This window comes from Acomys russatus, chromosome 8 (genome assembly GCF_903995435.1).
Source record: "Acomys russatus chromosome 8, mAcoRus1.1, whole genome shotgun sequence".
Taxonomy (NCBI): Eukaryota; Metazoa; Chordata; class Mammalia; order Rodentia; family Muridae; genus Acomys; species Acomys russatus.
In genome coordinates, this window is record NC_067144.1 from 911,881 (window position 1) to 928,619 (window position 16,739).

A 16,739-nucleotide genomic window follows, 5' to 3' on the forward strand; every position below is an offset into this window, starting at 1 on the left:
GGTTTGAAAAGCCCATCCTAGGCCCACTGCTTCTTCTCTGCCTGTGGATCTCAACTGATTCTCCAGCACCATGTATGCCTGCTGCCATACGTCTTACCATGACAATGTGCTAAATCTCTGAAACTGTAGGCAAGCCCCCAACTAAATGCTTTCTTTTGTTATGAGTTGCTTTGGTCATGGTATCTCTTCACAGCAATAGGACACTTTAAGTCCAAAAAGCCTAGTTATTAAGCAAACATCCCAGCTTCTCTGTCCATTTAGGGAGGACGTGCTGTATGACATGCACGGTAAAACTTTTCTGCAAGATTCTGGAAGCCCAAGGAGTGGTGTGTTCAAAGGAACTGGGCCAAGATAAAACACGAGTGAGACATGTCTAGAGAAAACACAGCTCTGGTAAGAACATGAAGCTATGAATTCTATCTCCTGTTCTGGGACTTCAGACAAATCATGAACTTTTTCTCATGTTCTCATCTGCTAAAGACCTAATTCCACAGGGTGCCTGTAAGGGTGACACATGAAAGCCATCTTCTACACAGCACTGGTATCAATGCACATGATACAACTAGATAGGTAGATAGATGGCATGGCCTCTGGTGACATGCTAACTCAATCACTGGCTCTTTGAAAAACATTTCAATGCCAACATCTCAATGCTATGTAAGCATTTTTAGATCTATAAACACAACTAGTAGCTCAAGTACATTAAAAAGTCTACTTCATATATTTCAAATGGTTTGGAGGTTTATTGTAGTAATATTTACATAGGAGATTTAAAGCAACAGTGGCTTTAAATTCATATCTTGATTTCTTTTATAACATGATTTCAAGAATGCAGTATTTAGTGAAGTTCTGTTCTTAATGAAAAATAATGTTAAACAACCAAGTATTACCTTTTCTATCATTTATTTAGGGAAACATTTTACATATTAGGAAAAAGCATAAGTAAACTTGGAATCTAACAATATTCAACTATATTCTTGTTCAATAATTCTGAGGTCTCTATAAAAAGGTAAATCTAGGTGCTATAAAAGGATCAGAGTAAGGGATGTTTCCTGGCCCATCTGTCCCCTCCAATCACACAATTTTCCTCACACTGAGTAGGTGACTTGCATACACAGCATGCATGGCCATGCACCCCAACACTGCAAGACAACAAAGGCCAAGCACCCGGATCGAAATCCCTCCAAATCTGGGCTAGGCTCTGTGTGCAAATAGGTGATAAGCAAGCTGCTTAATATAACGGCCCATCAAGAAAATAACCTCTACTGAGTATGCTGATAATCTACGATGTTAAAAACATTATTTACTAACAAAATACAACCCAGTACAGAAAATTTTTATATAGTGGAATAATGCTTTTTAGACTCCACTTGTATCAGTGACAACAGTGATTGACTCTAGTCCAAGGGCTCAGAGCAAGCGGACAGTTTTCCCAGTCACTGTTAAGAAGTCATCATCAGCCAAAGCACGCAGGGCTTCTTCAAACATATCTTTGGTAATTGCCTAGGACACAAAATGTCACATGTCAAGTCCTTTCTCTCACCCACACATACTTTAATGTTAAGTAAACTACCACTCAGTCTGTGTCTTTTTGGTAGCTATAGACAATTCATTTTGCTAAATTACATTTTATATACATCTTATTTATTTTGTGTTATTATGTGTATAGATTGGTGTATAAGTGGAGGTCAGAGGACAGCCTGCCAACTCAGTTCTCTCCTTCCACCACAAAGGACATTAGGCTGAGTGGCAGCAGGTACCTTCTGTAGAACACATTTCTTATTATCTTGTATATCAGGAATGGCAAATGTTTCTTCAAAGGACCAGGTGTCTGTTGCCCTTTCTAAGCTCTGCTTTTATCATGCTAATGCAGTCAAGGATAAGTAAAGGAGTGTCATAAAAAAACAAAAAAAAACAAAACAAAAGACAAATAGGCCTGGACTTTGGCCCCCAGTCGTTTTTGGTTTTACTTACAAATCATCTTTTATGTACATGAGCACTCTATTTGCATGCACAACTACTTGCCAGAAGAAGGCATCAGATAACATTATAGATGGTTGTGAGACACCATGTCATGCTGGGAATTGAACTTAGGACCTCTGAATGAGCAGACAGTGTCCTGAGCTATCTCTCCAGCCCCTTAACCATTCATCTTTAGTTGCCAAAAGATCATGCAACTATTTCATCCACAAAACAAATCTAAATTCCAAACAGGTGTACTAAAATTTTAATTATGTATCTCTTGATGCTGTGTTTATGGAAGACACAATCTTATTTACATTTATTACTTATACATACAAAAACACTTACTGTGTCAGATTGTCCCCGAATATCCTCAAAAAGTTGTTGGTATTTTAAGGCTGGTGTTTTTCCCTTGGATAATATAAGTTTTCTCAATGCTTCTGCTAATTCTTCTTTCCGTTTACGAGAAGTGGCACTCATTCCTAATTTGAAAAGAAATCAATGGAAATATTTCTGCCATGAGGAAGTGAAACATTACAGATTACCATAAATATTCCTTCACGAGTATTGTCAAGAAAGATAGGAGGACAGCAGCCAAACGCTAGCACATCTTCAAGAGCATGCGGATTTCTTATTTCAATTATTTTACTTATCAATAGCTGCATGCCACTGAAAGCCTATGCAAGCCATGTAGTTAAGTATAACTGTATTTATTAAGGGAAAATAAATTCTTTTAATTTTGATAAAGGGCCTTACTATGCTGCCTCAGCTTGCCTAGAATTACTGGGCTCACATGATCTTCCCACCTTAGCCTCCAACTTGGGCAGACATAGCTGCCTGGCTCTTCCTTGAAATGGATTTTAATAGGTACTAAACACCAGAGGAGATAAGTCTCTTTTGATTTTAAGTCTTTCTGTTCAAAGCCTTAACAAACCTGTAGTAAGGATAGATATATCCACAATGCCAGTACGGGGGTCAGTTGCAGATTGCTTCAGAGCCTCCCGGTGAAGGCGTTTTGCCTCTTCCACATCAATTGCTTCAACTTTGTCAGAAAATCTGACTTTAGCATGGGCTTCTGCTAAGCGAATTAATGACTCTAGCTGTCGAGGGTAAGCAGAAACCATTCCCCGGCTGCTACCGATCTTCCTCATGTTTACATAAGCCTAAGGAAGATAGGGAAAAAGCGAACCACTGATGAAACCACTGATAACAACCTTAAGCTCACAGGTGACTTTCTTTTTTTTTTTTTTTTTGGTTTTTCGAGACAGGGTTTCTCTGTGTAGCCTTGGTCATCCTGGACTCACTTTGTAGACCAGGCTGGCCTCGAACTCACAGCGATCCGCCTGCCTCTGCCTCCCGAGTGCTGGGATTAAAGGCGTGCGCCACCACGCCCGGCTTCACAGGTGACTTTCAACAGTTAAGTGTTCTGTTAAGTAACTGAAAGTCAGTCTGCCTGCAGGGTAGGGGTTACTGATTAGTGTAGGTAATTAATTACAAGTTGGATCTAGGCTGTAAACTTGGAACTCATTAAGGGTTGGAGCCTTACACATATAAACACAGAATTGTAGAAGATTGTTACATCAATGCATGGTGTTGTCAGAAATATTTGACAGGAAGACTTCTTGGTGACATCTTGTATACACAGGCACGTATGAAAAAGAGATTAGAAGGCTGACAATGTAACGCAGAAGAACGCATGCCTAGTCCCTCATGAGTATAATCCCTAGCACCAAACACAGACACATAGACAGGAACACACACACAACAAAAACAAACACAAAGGAAACTGTTAAGGTTATTTTTATAAAACTGTGTTTCTCAATTTCTCTCTTAACTTGGCTATCACACAAATAATTGAGACTATTATATTATTTAAACAAGCTTCACAGCACAAGAATTGAGCAGTTTTAAATCAACTCTTAATCCTTTAAACTACTTTGGCTTCTTCCGAGAGATACTTGCACTTTGTAGCTTTCATGTTCTAGCACCATCTTTCTTGGCCCTCTCCCATGACTGAATCCCCTACTTCCTCCTCTAATGTCTCCTCCCCTGGCTGGCAGGAAGTCAGCCCTATTCTCATCCCTGCTCAGCGATTGGTTGTAAGCTGCTGTATTGGCATGTCAGGTGACAACTGAGGAGCAGACTTTACACAGCATTGAGATAGGAGAATTTCAGAATGAGTCCAACCAGATATGAGGGTTACAAAAATCATCACACAGTAACCTTATGCCTACAGGAATCAGTGGCAGAGGAAAGGAATGGATCTGTGGGCCTGTAGGAAAAGGCCTGGCATACGACAGCCAAGAGATCCATTTAGCAAGGCACGTAAGATAACTGAAGATGTTTCAAGGACAATTAATCCCTTTTACATGTAATTTCATTTATTTTATAATACGAATGAAAAAACACTACCATCTGTAACCTTCATCTATTTTGGAAGCCAGGTAGGATGCAAACCCATCAAAGCACATGCCCCATCACAACCTCAGCCCAAACAAGCTCTAGCACATTCCTGTCCACATTATAAGTATGTGGACATCTAAATTACCACCCATTTTTACTCTTAAAAACAAGCTAAAGGAAGTTAACACATATGCATCCAGAGTTCCAAACATGTTTCTTTTTTTGTTTTTAAAGACTTATATTTATTTATTATTATATATACAGTGCTCTGCCTCCATGTACACCTGCAGGCCAGAAGAGGGTATCAGATCACATTACATTGGTTGTGAGCCACCACGTGGTTGCTGGGAAATTGAACTCAGGACCTCTGCAAGAGCAGACAGTGCTCTTAACCTCTGAGCCATCTCTCCAGCCCCCCAAGCATGTTTCATAGCCCTTGTTACCTCAATGAGAGCCTGGCTGGCCTCCTCACTCAGCCGGGGCATGATGGTACTATGTGCGTATGCGATGTAGTCCTTCAGGACTGCCATGTCCAGGAACTCCTCCTCCATTTGCTCCTCACTTTGGTAGTACAATGAAACCAGATGATGAGCCAAACGCCGGTCATATGCCTCATCCTGAGGGTCCAGCATGAGGAAGATAAGATCAAACCTGACAAAACAAGAGGAAAATCACTGTCTTCCTAGTTAAGACTCCAAGATACCTAGGACTGAAAGGTGTTTACGCCACCTGACTGTATTATCTATGTGCCCACAGAGGGCTGCCACATCTCCAGCTGCCTAGGTCAGAGCAAAGTAAAAGAGTTAAGACCTTCTTCTGAGAAATGTTACTGTAATCTACGACTATTTGGGTAAAAACGCCTACAACTGTTTTGAGAACAACTGTTTCATAAGAATGTAAGGAGCGAGAGGTCTTGCATTAAATCCCCAGTACCACCAGAAACAAAGTAAATTTAGTCAAATAATTAAGGCATATAAATCTTGCTAAGAGCCCTAACCAACCAAATCTGAGTCACTGTTTAATGTGAGCGAAGAGACTGTAGTAGCTGCTGGGTTGTTTTCAATCTCTAGCTGTCAGTTTTATGAACAAGCAAGCAGAAGCACTCATCAGACAGGATGCTTTAGTACCTTGACAACAATGTGTGCGGCAGCTGGATATTTTCAATGGTTGTTTTTTTAGGATTCCACTGAGACTCAATAGGATTTGCTGCTGCCAGGACAGAGGTGCGTGCATTGAGTTGACAGATGATCCCAGCCTATTAGAGGAAGCAGTGCAGTTAGAAGCATTTTTCTCACTCCCACAAGGAAGAAAGCCACTGTCATCGACCTCTGGCTAACCCATACTCGCTCTGCTGTTTCTGCTTTCCAACAGTATCACGGACTTTAGTGCACAAAGATGGCACTGTCCCCAGATTCATGCCCAGGACTGAGCTTACACATATTCATTCCGCAGCCACATTTTCCTTTAAATCTCATTTTTTGTACTGGGTGTTTTGCCTGAATACGTATTTGTGTATTACACATGTGCTTGGTCCTCAGGGAGGTCAGAAGAGGGCACAGGAGCCCTTGGAACTAGTTACAGATGGCAGATGGCCATAAGCCACATGTGGGTACTAGGAATCAAACCCACGTGTTCTAGTCAATCGGCTGCCACTCTCAACCGCCAATCACCCCTCCAGCCCCTTGCAGCCACATACCTTTCAAATCGGAAAGCCAACACTTAACACCTGTAGTAATTTTTACATGAACTCAAGTTTGTAAGATCTACATATTAGTGAGTAGAAGCTACTAACATAAGCGCTTTCAAAATAGAACTTTAGCTGAAACCTGTTGAGAAGTACCGATCACTTTTCTCAGAGCAGATGTCACCTGAGTCTATAGCCACAGCGACATCACTACTCACCTTTGCAATGGATAGAGTCTGTTGTTCCATGACTTCATGCAGAACGGACCTTGTACCTTCATTCATTTTGTCAAACTCATCAATGCAACATATGCCATTGTCACTCAGGACAAGCGCACCTGTCTGTAGGACTAGCTGCCTGGTCTCAGGGTCTTTCATCACATAGGCTGTGAGGCCAACGGCACTGGAGCCCTTTCCAGACGTGTACTGGCCCCTGGGAACCAGGCCATATACATACTGCAGCAGCTGCGACTTGCTGGTGCCAGGGTCACCACACAGAAGGATGTTGATTTCAGCACGGAATTTGCCCCTTCCGGTGTGACTGAAATCCTTCCTTGTTCCACCAAACAGCTGAAGCAAGATTCCCTGAAGAACATATAAACACACTGAAACATTCATTTGCTGTAGAGGAATAGATTTAGCTTATGTTTTAGAGGTAATTTTCTATTTTCTGTCTTGAAAGTATTACCAAAATAACCCAAGAGTGCTCTGGCTACTCCAATCAATATAACCATAAGGAGACATCATCCAGAGCCTGAACAACACAAGCCTCTGTTGAGAGCCCACGGAACCTCTTAGGGTTAGGAACACGGATGTGCACAGCAGAGATGAGTCTATACACCACAAAACAGTGACACTCAACTAGTAACCATGGCAGGGGCCAGGGCCTTGGTTCCTATTTTTGGGAGACAGTAATAGTGGCAAATGACCCTAAGTAACTGTAAATCTCGAAATCAAGTTATAAAAACTCCATTGCTACCTTCTTTATATCTTCATGTTCGTAAATGCTGGGAGCCAAGGCTGAAGCAAGCCGCTCATAAATGTCTGGCTTCCTGGAAAGTTCCTTAAGCAGCTTCACCCGTTTCTCTGAAAAAAGTTTCTGTTCTGCTTCTTCATCAAGGCCATGCAGGCGTTTTGCATCGGTTTTCCGGTAATGAATGACATCAATGTGGGTTTTGTAGACCGACTTCACGCTGCTCACCCTTGGATTGACTCGAATAGGTACTGCTCGGTATATGCCTAAGAACACATACAGGAGACACAGCTTTACTGCTCTGCTTACCACTGTAGGTCAGTGGTAGGCAAAGGCAATACGCAGTACCCGAGGGCCCCACCTCACTGCAACACCCCTTACCTGTTAGTCTCCCAGGCAAAGGCCTACATTAAGAAAGACAAGAAGCAAAAGAAATAGCCAAGCTGGGAAGAAACAGGTTTTTATGGACAGATCTAAAGTCATATTTGTATCCATCTGTTCTGTGTGAGCGTAGGGAACTATCTGCCTAACTACTTGGCACACAAGTGTTCTAGGTATAAAATGAAAGCAGGCTATTTAAAAAAACAGCTCCGTCATGGTCGTATTTAATAACGTCATTTCCCTAAGCTAAAAACCACAGAATCTCCTTAGAATCAACTGGAACAAAACGCTAAAGCTCATTCCAAAAACTTGGAAGTGAAAACTCCAAAAGCTCAAACTTTCTGAAGATAACTTTATGAACAGCAAGACAGATAGCCTACTGCCTCAAAGGTGAAGGGAAAGTGAAACCTTAGGGCTAACACTAGGAACAGGATGTTTTCTGGTATCCTCTCATTAACCTAACTAAAGGCTGGAGATGTAGTTCAAGGCAGAACATGTTGCTTAGCATGTGCAGAGCCGTGGGCTTAGTCCCTGGCACTGCATGGCACACTCTCCCCCACCCCCCGCCACCCCCCAGCCAAAGAGAATTCTCAGCCAAGCCTGGTAGCACATGCCGTAATCCCAGCACTCAGGTATGCAGAGGCAGGTTGATCTCTGTGAGTTTGAGGCCAGCCTGGCCTACAAAGCAAGTCCAGGACAGCCCGGGTTATACAGAGAGACCCTGTCTCAAAAAACCAACTCCCCTCTCCCCAAAAAAATCCAATAGCACACAAAAGAAAAATAATACAGAGAAATTAAGCAAGAAGTAATATTTTAACTACTCTAAATGTATATACTGTGTAAAAAAGGAAGGTTTTTCTACCCTGGTATTATCTGACGCTTTTTTTCTTTAGGTTTCAAACCAGTCTTGAACTCCACAACTAGTTCTACTTCCTGCGGCTTTAAACAAATAAAGCTTTAATTTATTGTTAGTGTGCATGTACTTATGTGCCAGCGTGTCGGGTGTGGAGGTTAGTGGACAGCTTTTGGGAACTGGTTCTCTCCTTCCATCATGCAGGGCACCCAAAGGAACTGACATCATCAGAACTGCACACAGCAAGAACCCTTGACCCACTGAACCATTTCACCAGGCCCTCTACTTTTTAAGGAGTAAGTTTGATCTTTCTCATCCTTATAGCATAGATCATGGTCCTTTAAGAAGATAACGTTAACTTTCATTTAAAAAGGAAGAAAACCAGCTTATAGAGGTGAAGTGCTTCAGCAGGTAAAAGCACTTGCACCAAACCTGATGACCTCAATTGAATCTTCAGGCCCCAATGTGGAAAAACATGACTCTCATAAGCTGTGTTCTGATTTCTATCCCAATATAAAAAAAAAAAAAAAATAGCATTTTTGCAATATTTTAGAAACACAAACCATATTACACTTCACCTAGATTAACATGGACAGGTCATAATTAACGTCATTTAGAATGGCCATGCTTTGTTCTTCTAGGTACCTATTGTGATAGAACACTGATGATACAGTCGAGGAAACTAACCCATTGGATTATACCTTACCAAAGGTGTCAGGGCAGTGGAGGGGATGGGGGCGCAGTGGGGCAGAAATCCTGACTTACTGAGTAGCTGGGATAGTAAGCCCTAGACTCAGGAGTCAGGAACCTCTGGATTCAATTCCCAATGAAGAGCAATGCTGTTACTCAGCCCACTACCCCTGACCAAGTGCCCACTTTCCTCCAAAATGGGGAAAGCTTGCCATACCCAAATGGCGTTGAAGACAGGGCACTTTTTGTCTGAAGAGACATTCAGGATCTAGAAACGCAAATTAATCCAGCAATGAACTGCAACAACCAACAGGTCAGCAATAGCTATCCTGTAACTACAGTGCTCTGCCCTGCTCTACTCTCTAAGTAATGTTAACCCTTAGTTGTACATGTAGGAAATAAGCAGAAAAGCACCCATCAATCCCAAGTTGGTGCCCTGTCCCTGAGTTACTAACTGCACCCGGAAGCTGTTCTCATGGCCTCAGCATTAGCAATCTGAGACATATGCAAAGCTCTGGGAGATTACATAGCAAGGGACCACCAGGTTAAACAAACAGCACTTTGTTTCCTTGTTACAAACCTACATTCTTACCTGTGACATTCACTCTGTCCCCTGGCTGAACCTTATCTACAAGATCATTGTGGGCAAAAAGGACAACAGTGTGAGGTGTCTGCCCAGCAGGCATGTCTTCAGGAGACTCTTGAAGTTTGATCTGAAAGAAGAATAGTAAAGAACTTAAGAAACAAAAAAAGTACCAAGGAAAACAAAACCAAAAAGAACACAGGCCTTTGTATACAGCGTGGCCATAATGACGCTTGAAGTGTAGCACACCAACGCGGAAGCTCAGTGTGCTCCAAATTCTTTCCAGTCATTAAGAAACCAACACTAGCAAATGGAAAGAGCTGAATTCCGTTAGCAAAGTTGAGGGTAGACTGACAAACTATATTTGGCTGGAGATTCAGACAGAGGCAGAACACAGGTAGCAGTGTGTGTTGGAGAACCTTATCCTGGGGACAGAGTAGTCACATACCATCTGCTTGTCAGAGAACAGGGAGCGGTTGTGGATCAGTGCCATGCTGTGGGTGGTGTGGCAGTGTGCACAAGTGCTGGGCTCAGCAATGCGGCCTCGGTCCATCTCCACCCGGGTGGTGTGGGCACACACTTGGCATTGGAAGAAGGCCTCCTGCATCTCAGGAATCAGTTGTGATGTCCTGATGACCATGCCACTGATGGTGATGAGCTGATCAATGTCTGTTAAAGGGAAAGACGTTGGCTTGTCCACTCGCCATTTCCTCAGCCCACCCAGGCCTGGGTCTGCCACTAAAGCAGAATCTTAACTCAAGTAGAAGTACAGATGACCAACAAAGACACAGCACACTTTGTCACCAGGATAGGATTCTCAGAACTAGCCTATGTGCAGCCCGCTTTCTTCTCAATACCAGTACACTTCTGAACCTTTTGATGTACCATTTCTTTACTATATTTCCTTGTTTATGGTGTGTCTGTGAACACATGCCTGCCATGGTGCAAGAGTGGAGGTTGGAAGGCAGTTTACGGGAGCCAGTTCTCTTCCACTATGTGTCCCGGGAATCTAACTCAGGTGGTCAGGTCTGGCATCTTTACCCACCCACTAAGCCATCTTGTTCGCTCACTGCTGGCTCACATTTGGCCCTTTTCCTCAGAGGTGCTGCCTAGCAGACATAACAGGAGAGAAGTTTGATGTGTAGGTATATTGTCTCCCAGCCTCTCATCTCACTCACAAAGCTGCCTGAAGACCTGAAATCTCAGGTGAAAATCTTGGGCTGAAAATGCTGGGGGCAGGGGCAAGGAGCTGCTTATAATTTCAGCACCAGGGAGGAAAACAAAAAAAACCCAGGAAGATCTTTAGGGCTTGTTGCCCAGCAGATAGCTTAGCCTACTTGCTGAACCCTATGCATGAAAAACCCTGTCATTAATAACAAAAACAAAACAAAACAAAAAACATAGATAGCACCTAAGAATTGATACCCTAAATTTCCCCTGGCCTGTACATGTACTTAAAAAATAAACACATACTACACAAGAACTCTACACCTAGACATGGTCAAAGCATAGTTGACCCTGGAGATACCCTGAGCCTCCGTGTCTGTCATCTACAGAACGGAGAAAGGACATAGTTAAGGACATCATCATTACATACCATATTTTGTAATCAGCGCCTACAAGGAAAACGGCACTTTGCCTTTCAGCAGTCATCACTATCTACAAAACAAGCTTCTTTTACACTTACTTTCTATTTCTACTCTTACTTCTGCCTCCTTTGTTTGTTCCTTTCCTGTCACCTTTGCCACCCATAGTAATTCCCTCTGCTAGGTCCAGATGAGTGTCAGCCTTCACTGACTCAAAGGCCCTCCACCCACTGGTACTTAGTGCTGAGTCACAAGGCCTTTAGAATGCATTTCATCCATCTCTTCTACCTATTTTGCCTCTCTTCACTAGCCCTTTTTTCCCCTTAAAATTTAGATGCAATTTGCCAACTTCTGAAATCAGCTGATCACCTAGCAATTCTTGGTTTCTCAAAGTACGATTTTCGGAGGCTGGAGAAATGGCTCAGTGGTTAAGAGTGCCGTCTGCTCTTCCAGAGGTCCTGAGTTCAATTCCCAGCAACCACATGGTGGCTCACAACCATACCCTCTTCTGTAGATAAAGCACTCATATGCAATAAAAAAAAAAAAACAAAAAAAAAAAAAAAAAAAACCCAAAGTATGATTTTTCTATATTTTTTCCCCAAGAGCCACCTCCTCCCACCCCACTTCTCTTTTTTTATAGCACACGGACAAATCGTCTACCACTGATTCATACCTCAAGCGCCAACTACAAGTTCTTATTAAAGTATGAAATGCCTCCTCTTGGGTCTCAACATCCCACCAGAAAGGTGATGTGAAGAGCAACTTTATAACAGGAAATTATGGTTCTTTAATAAATAGTGGGAAAAAAAAAAACTGCTTATGCTAACTGCCTATAATATTTCAATACTAAAAATATTCTATAGTTTTAGTATATTTATCTGCAAAGGCATTTTTATTAATTTTGAAAAACAATTAAGTAATCTTCACACATGCCATTCTGTCTTGTTTACAGCACAAGACTCTACAGATTAGGATCTGACCGTCCCATAGTTGAGCCACTGTGAGAGCCATACGTCATAAATTCATACGTCATGAGCCATATATCATGAATCCATACGTCATGGGATTCACTGAGTTACATGAGTGGAAAAAAAAATCTTTCTCCTGTTTACTTTGAAATAAATCTTTGTTGGCATTCTAAACTCTCTAGAATTAGGCTTTTTATTCCCAAATATTGTCTCCAGAATCCCTGCTTCAGCTACCCACATATGTTAGCACTCACATATGGCAATTTCTACTTTCATGCCTCCTGTTGTCCTGGGCTTTGCCGGTTTCCTAATGCTTAGACACTTATGTTTTGCTCATGTTTTATTTACCTCCCAAGCTAGAATTCCTTCCTCAATTCAAGGCTGGGCAGCATGTTCTGCATGTGATTACCACATGTGTGCATGAGTATGGGCACATACATGACGTCAGAGAACAGTTTTCAGGAGCCAGTTCTCTCCTCCCACTATGGGTTCCAGGAACTGAACTCAGATGATGAAGTTTGCACAGCCACTGCTTCAAAGCTGAGCCACCTGGCTGGGCATCTCGATTTGTTTTCGTCAGTAACTAAGAAACTGCATCCTTAGCAGGTTACCAAGAAGAGACTTGATACCCTATGAGCATATACAGGGGGAGGAAATCCCCCTCAGGAACAGCCATAGGGGAGGGGAATAAGGGGAAAATGGGAGGGAGGGAAGAATGGGAGGATACAAGGGATGGGACAACCATTGAGATGTAACAAGAATAAATTAATAAAAAAAAGAAAAAAGAAAAAAGAAAAAAAAAAAGAAAAAAGAAAAAAAAAAAAAGAAAAAAAAGAAAACTGCATCCTTGCTAACTAGAGACTTTATTATATTTGAACTTCACTTTCCAGTAGAGAATTGTTAGGTCATTTCTATCAGGTATTTCACTTGTTAGAAAAATGCCTTAACAAATTCACCAAAGGAAACAGAATAAATCTTTTCAACCTAAAATTTAAAGCTATCCAGGCTTCCAAGATGAGACTTGATAGCCTATGACCATACAGTAGGGGAGGAGGACCTCCTCAGTCATAGACATCGGGGAGGAGAATAGGGTGAAAGTGGGAGGGAGGGAGGGAGGATACAAGTAATGGGGTAACAATTGAGATGTAATCTGAATAAACTAATAAAAAAAATATTTAAAGCTATCACTACCCACTACACAACCTGTGAGATTCGTATCCACACAAGGCATTTCGGCCACTAAATATATTATTACCTTCTGGATTCAGGCTTCTCATACTCTTTGTCTTCAGTGCATTAAAAGGTCTGACTTGAATCTGATGCTCTAAGATGGAGTCAGGGTAACGTTCAAAGAAGATTTCATTGACAGCCATGTCAAAGGTTGGTATAACCTCCTGTAAAAACAAATACAAAGGTACAGGGGCTGGAGAGCTGACTCAGGAGTTGAGAGCTCTTGTTACTCGGCCTTCATCAGGTGGCTCAATAAGCCCTTGTAGCTCCAGCTTCAGGGGCCAGAAACCCTCCTGGGCTCTACAGAACCAGGAGCTCAAGGTTATCATCTTCAGCTACAGAACTACCCTGGTCACTACTTGCCTCAATGGCTTCCAATTAACACCCCTCCCCCAATCAAGAAGCGTAATTTGCTTCATGAAATCCAAGAAATTGCTAGTAAGATTCATTATTGTTAAGAAACATTAGCAATTAGTGAATATAAAACATACTCCTCATTTAAATATAGTAAGACATGGTTTTCTTTAAGAGATAGTTAGCCTCTGCAAGCACCTTTCTTACCTAAATATAACTGCGTGCTAGGAGCATGCCTTGAAAACGTTTACTAAAATCACAAAGCTCAAAGTCAAATTCTTACCTGTGGGTAGGAGATGAGCTGCCTATACAAATTTTTGCCAAATAATTTTATGTGTTCACAGTTCACATTTAAAAAGGGCTCCCCTGTAATATTAATCTGTAAGATATACAGACAAGTCATATTTCAGTAATTATATTATCTCAAAATATGAAACTTCCACTTGTAAATCATTTTTGATTACCTCTCCAAGTCGTTGCATGTACAAAGGTTGAGTAATATCTATGCCAACATTTTCTTCTTCTTTGGCCAGAGGATCAGTAAAACATTGAAGGAATCTCTTGATGTAGAGAAAACAGTATTAATCTTAATGAACTTAGGAATATGTAACTATTATTAAAATGCAGAACATGAGACCAGCAAGATGGTCAGTTATTATGGACCTACAGGTCTGACTACTTCAGTTTGCTCTAGGACACACATGGTGGAAAGAACCAGCCCCAACAAACTGGCTCTAATCGCCATGTAAAAGCGTCCCTCCGTGCAACAAAACATGAAAGAAAACACACACACACAGAGATTTTTTTTTTGAGTATGTAGCTATCTATACACAAAAATAATCTTTCATTTTAGGTGTGAGACAAGGATCTCACAAAAGAACCCAGACTGGCCTCGAACTTGCAGTAATCCTCTGCCCCATGCTAAAGATGTTAAGTGTTTACCACCTAGCTGAGCATGGTGGCACACGCCTTAATCCCCAGTACTCAGGAGGCAGAGGTATGTGGATCTGAGTTCCATGCTAGCCTGGTTTACAGAGCAAGTTTCAGGACAGCCAGGGGCTATACAAAGAAACCCTGTCTTGGTAGCCAAAAATAAAAAAACTTAAAACAGAGCCAGGTGGCACTCAGGAGACAGAAGCAGGCAGATTTCTTTGAGTTTAAGGCCAGCCTGATATACAAAGTGACACCAGGACAGCCAAGGCTACACACAGAGAAACCCTGTCTCGAAAAACATAAAAAAAAAAAAAAAAAGGAAGTGGAAGTGTATTACCATGTTCTGCACTGCATAAATTCTTTCCTAGGAATAAATTCTAAACCACAAACAACCTGCTGCTATGCACTATGGCCACTTACATATAGGTTACACTTTCTCCCAAAGTCTCAGGAAAGAGTTTTAGTATACATAAGCCTACCTGAAAATTTTCTTTGCATGTTGCCACATTCACATCTGTTCCCCAAATCACAAGTTTCTGGCCCAGAGACTGTTCACTTGCTACTGTGTCTTCTGCAGCTGCCTACAGGGAAAGATGATAGAAGGATGGGAATGGAATTGCCCATGTTACGCTCCCAAGACGAAGCCATCAGAGATCTGCTTTGTACTTACTCCATCAGACTGCAGATCCACCTGCAGACCCTTTCGTGCTGAGCCCAGGTCAGGCCTCTGCCTCACCGGGGTGCCTCTCACTCCACTTCTAGGGGTTCCTTCCACCCGAGAACTGGGAGTGCCGTATGTCAGTGGAGAACTAACATCAAAGTCCAAAGGAACAGCTACAAAAACAACATATTTACACCTTTACCGCATCAGTCCCCAAATTCAGAATGCCGTCTGCTGCCAATCTAAACAGAATACTTTTTTTTTTTGCTAACTAGGTCCTAAACGTGCACCAATTCTGCTTCATTCCCCAGCTGTTTCAGTGAAGAACTTATCAGCTTTCACAGAATGCTTTAGGCATCATAGCAACTGTTAAGCCAGTAAAACAGGTGCTGAAGAACTACCCCTGTAACCAACTACAGGACAGCCACATCTGCACAAACTCACCTGAAGAATGCATCTGAGGAGGGCTGGAAAACAAGGCATTCTGTGTAGTTGGGCTTTGCAGGTCCGCTCCTGGGGAGGTGGGCATTGGTGGGAGCTCTCCAGTGGAAGAATCTTCGCCCCTACGTCTCCGATAGGGAGAAGACCTGCTTTCCTCACTTCGAACTTCCGTCATACAAAACAAACAAGACTATCAACGCTCATGCTTACTCTCCCAGGAAGTGCCTCTTAGGGTACTTCTTTTTTTTCTGGGTTTCTCTGTCTACCCTTGGCTGTCCTGGACTCGCTTTGTAGACCAGGCTGGTCTCAAACTCACAGCGATCCGCCTGCTTCTGCCTCCCAAGTGCTGGGATTAAAGGCGTGCGCCACCACGCCCGGCTTAGGGTAGTTTTATTACTTTAAACAGCCTGGGATGTGCGCGCAGAGTCATCTGTATCCGGATTAACAGAGGCCACTCTTATGCCCCAAGCCTGTCAACCCACACACAAGGGTCAAAAGACTCAGAGCATTCCACTGTGGCAGCGGGAAGAGACACGAGGCGGGAAGGGGGGGTACTCACGCGACTGGGTTGGGGTGGCTCGTCCGCGTCGGCTGCTGCGGCGGCTCGGGGTGGACGCCGGGGAGGACATGGTGCTATGCTACTACCTGAAGGACGAGGGCAATCTGGCTCGGGGTCTTCCAAACACTGCTCCGTGCCCACCCTGGAGGAACGCTCGCCGGCCCGCAAACCAAACTGATTCCCGCCAGCCGCTCTGACGTCACAGCGCCCAGCGGCGCCCGGCCAATCACGGGTGTAAGAGTGAGTAGCTCCGTCTCCGGAAGGCGCCAATGAGCGTCCTGGGGTAGGGGAGGGAGTGGCCTGAGAGGAGAAGTCCTGCCAATCACGGAGGAAAGGGCGAGTAGCTCCGCCTCCGGAGGACGCCAATGCGAGCCGGCAGGGGAGTTGGTGACCGCCGCCCAGGAAGAAGAGCCGCGCTTCACCCTGCGCACCCCTCGCCTCCGATGGGCTTGGCCGCGCCGTGGCGGGAAATCCGCGGC

At 43.1% G+C, this 16,739-nt stretch overlaps 1 protein-coding gene across 1 annotated transcript; it reads right to left on the reverse strand.

The window, feature by feature from the left end:
• Positions 1-564: 564 nt before the first annotated feature.
• On the reverse strand, positions 565-16,330 carry Mcm4 (minichromosome maintenance complex component 4). The gene is made up of 16 exons (XM_051150563.1): positions 16,261-16,330; positions 15,705-15,866; positions 15,270-15,433; positions 15,079-15,180; positions 14,131-14,226; positions 13,950-14,045; positions 13,338-13,476; positions 9,977-10,197; positions 9,538-9,658; positions 7,028-7,287; positions 6,268-6,633; positions 5,493-5,620; positions 4,809-5,016; positions 2,897-3,125; positions 2,311-2,444; positions 565-1,503 (listed from the first exon to the last, which is right to left on the reverse strand). Exons 1-16 carry the CDS (start codon positions 16,328-16,330, stop codon positions 1,411-1,413), a joined length of 2,589 nt encoding a protein of 862 aa, XP_051006520.1. The 3' UTR covers positions 565-1,410.
• Between the last annotated feature and the right edge of the window lie 409 nt (positions 16,331-16,739).

Coding starts and splice junctions, on each gene's coding strand:
- Mcm4 (XM_051150563.1), bottom strand. CDS start 16,330: ATGTCCTCCCCGGCGTCCACCCCGAGCCGCCGCAGCAGCCGACGCGGA. Junction 5,621..6,267: donor AGACTCTATCCATTGCAAAG/GTGAGTAGTGAT, acceptor TTCCTCTAATAG/GCTGGGATCATCTGTCAACT. Junction 2,445..2,896: donor TATATCTATCCTTACTACAG/GTTTGTTAAGGC, acceptor TTTTCAAATTAG/GAATGAGTGCCACTTCTCGT.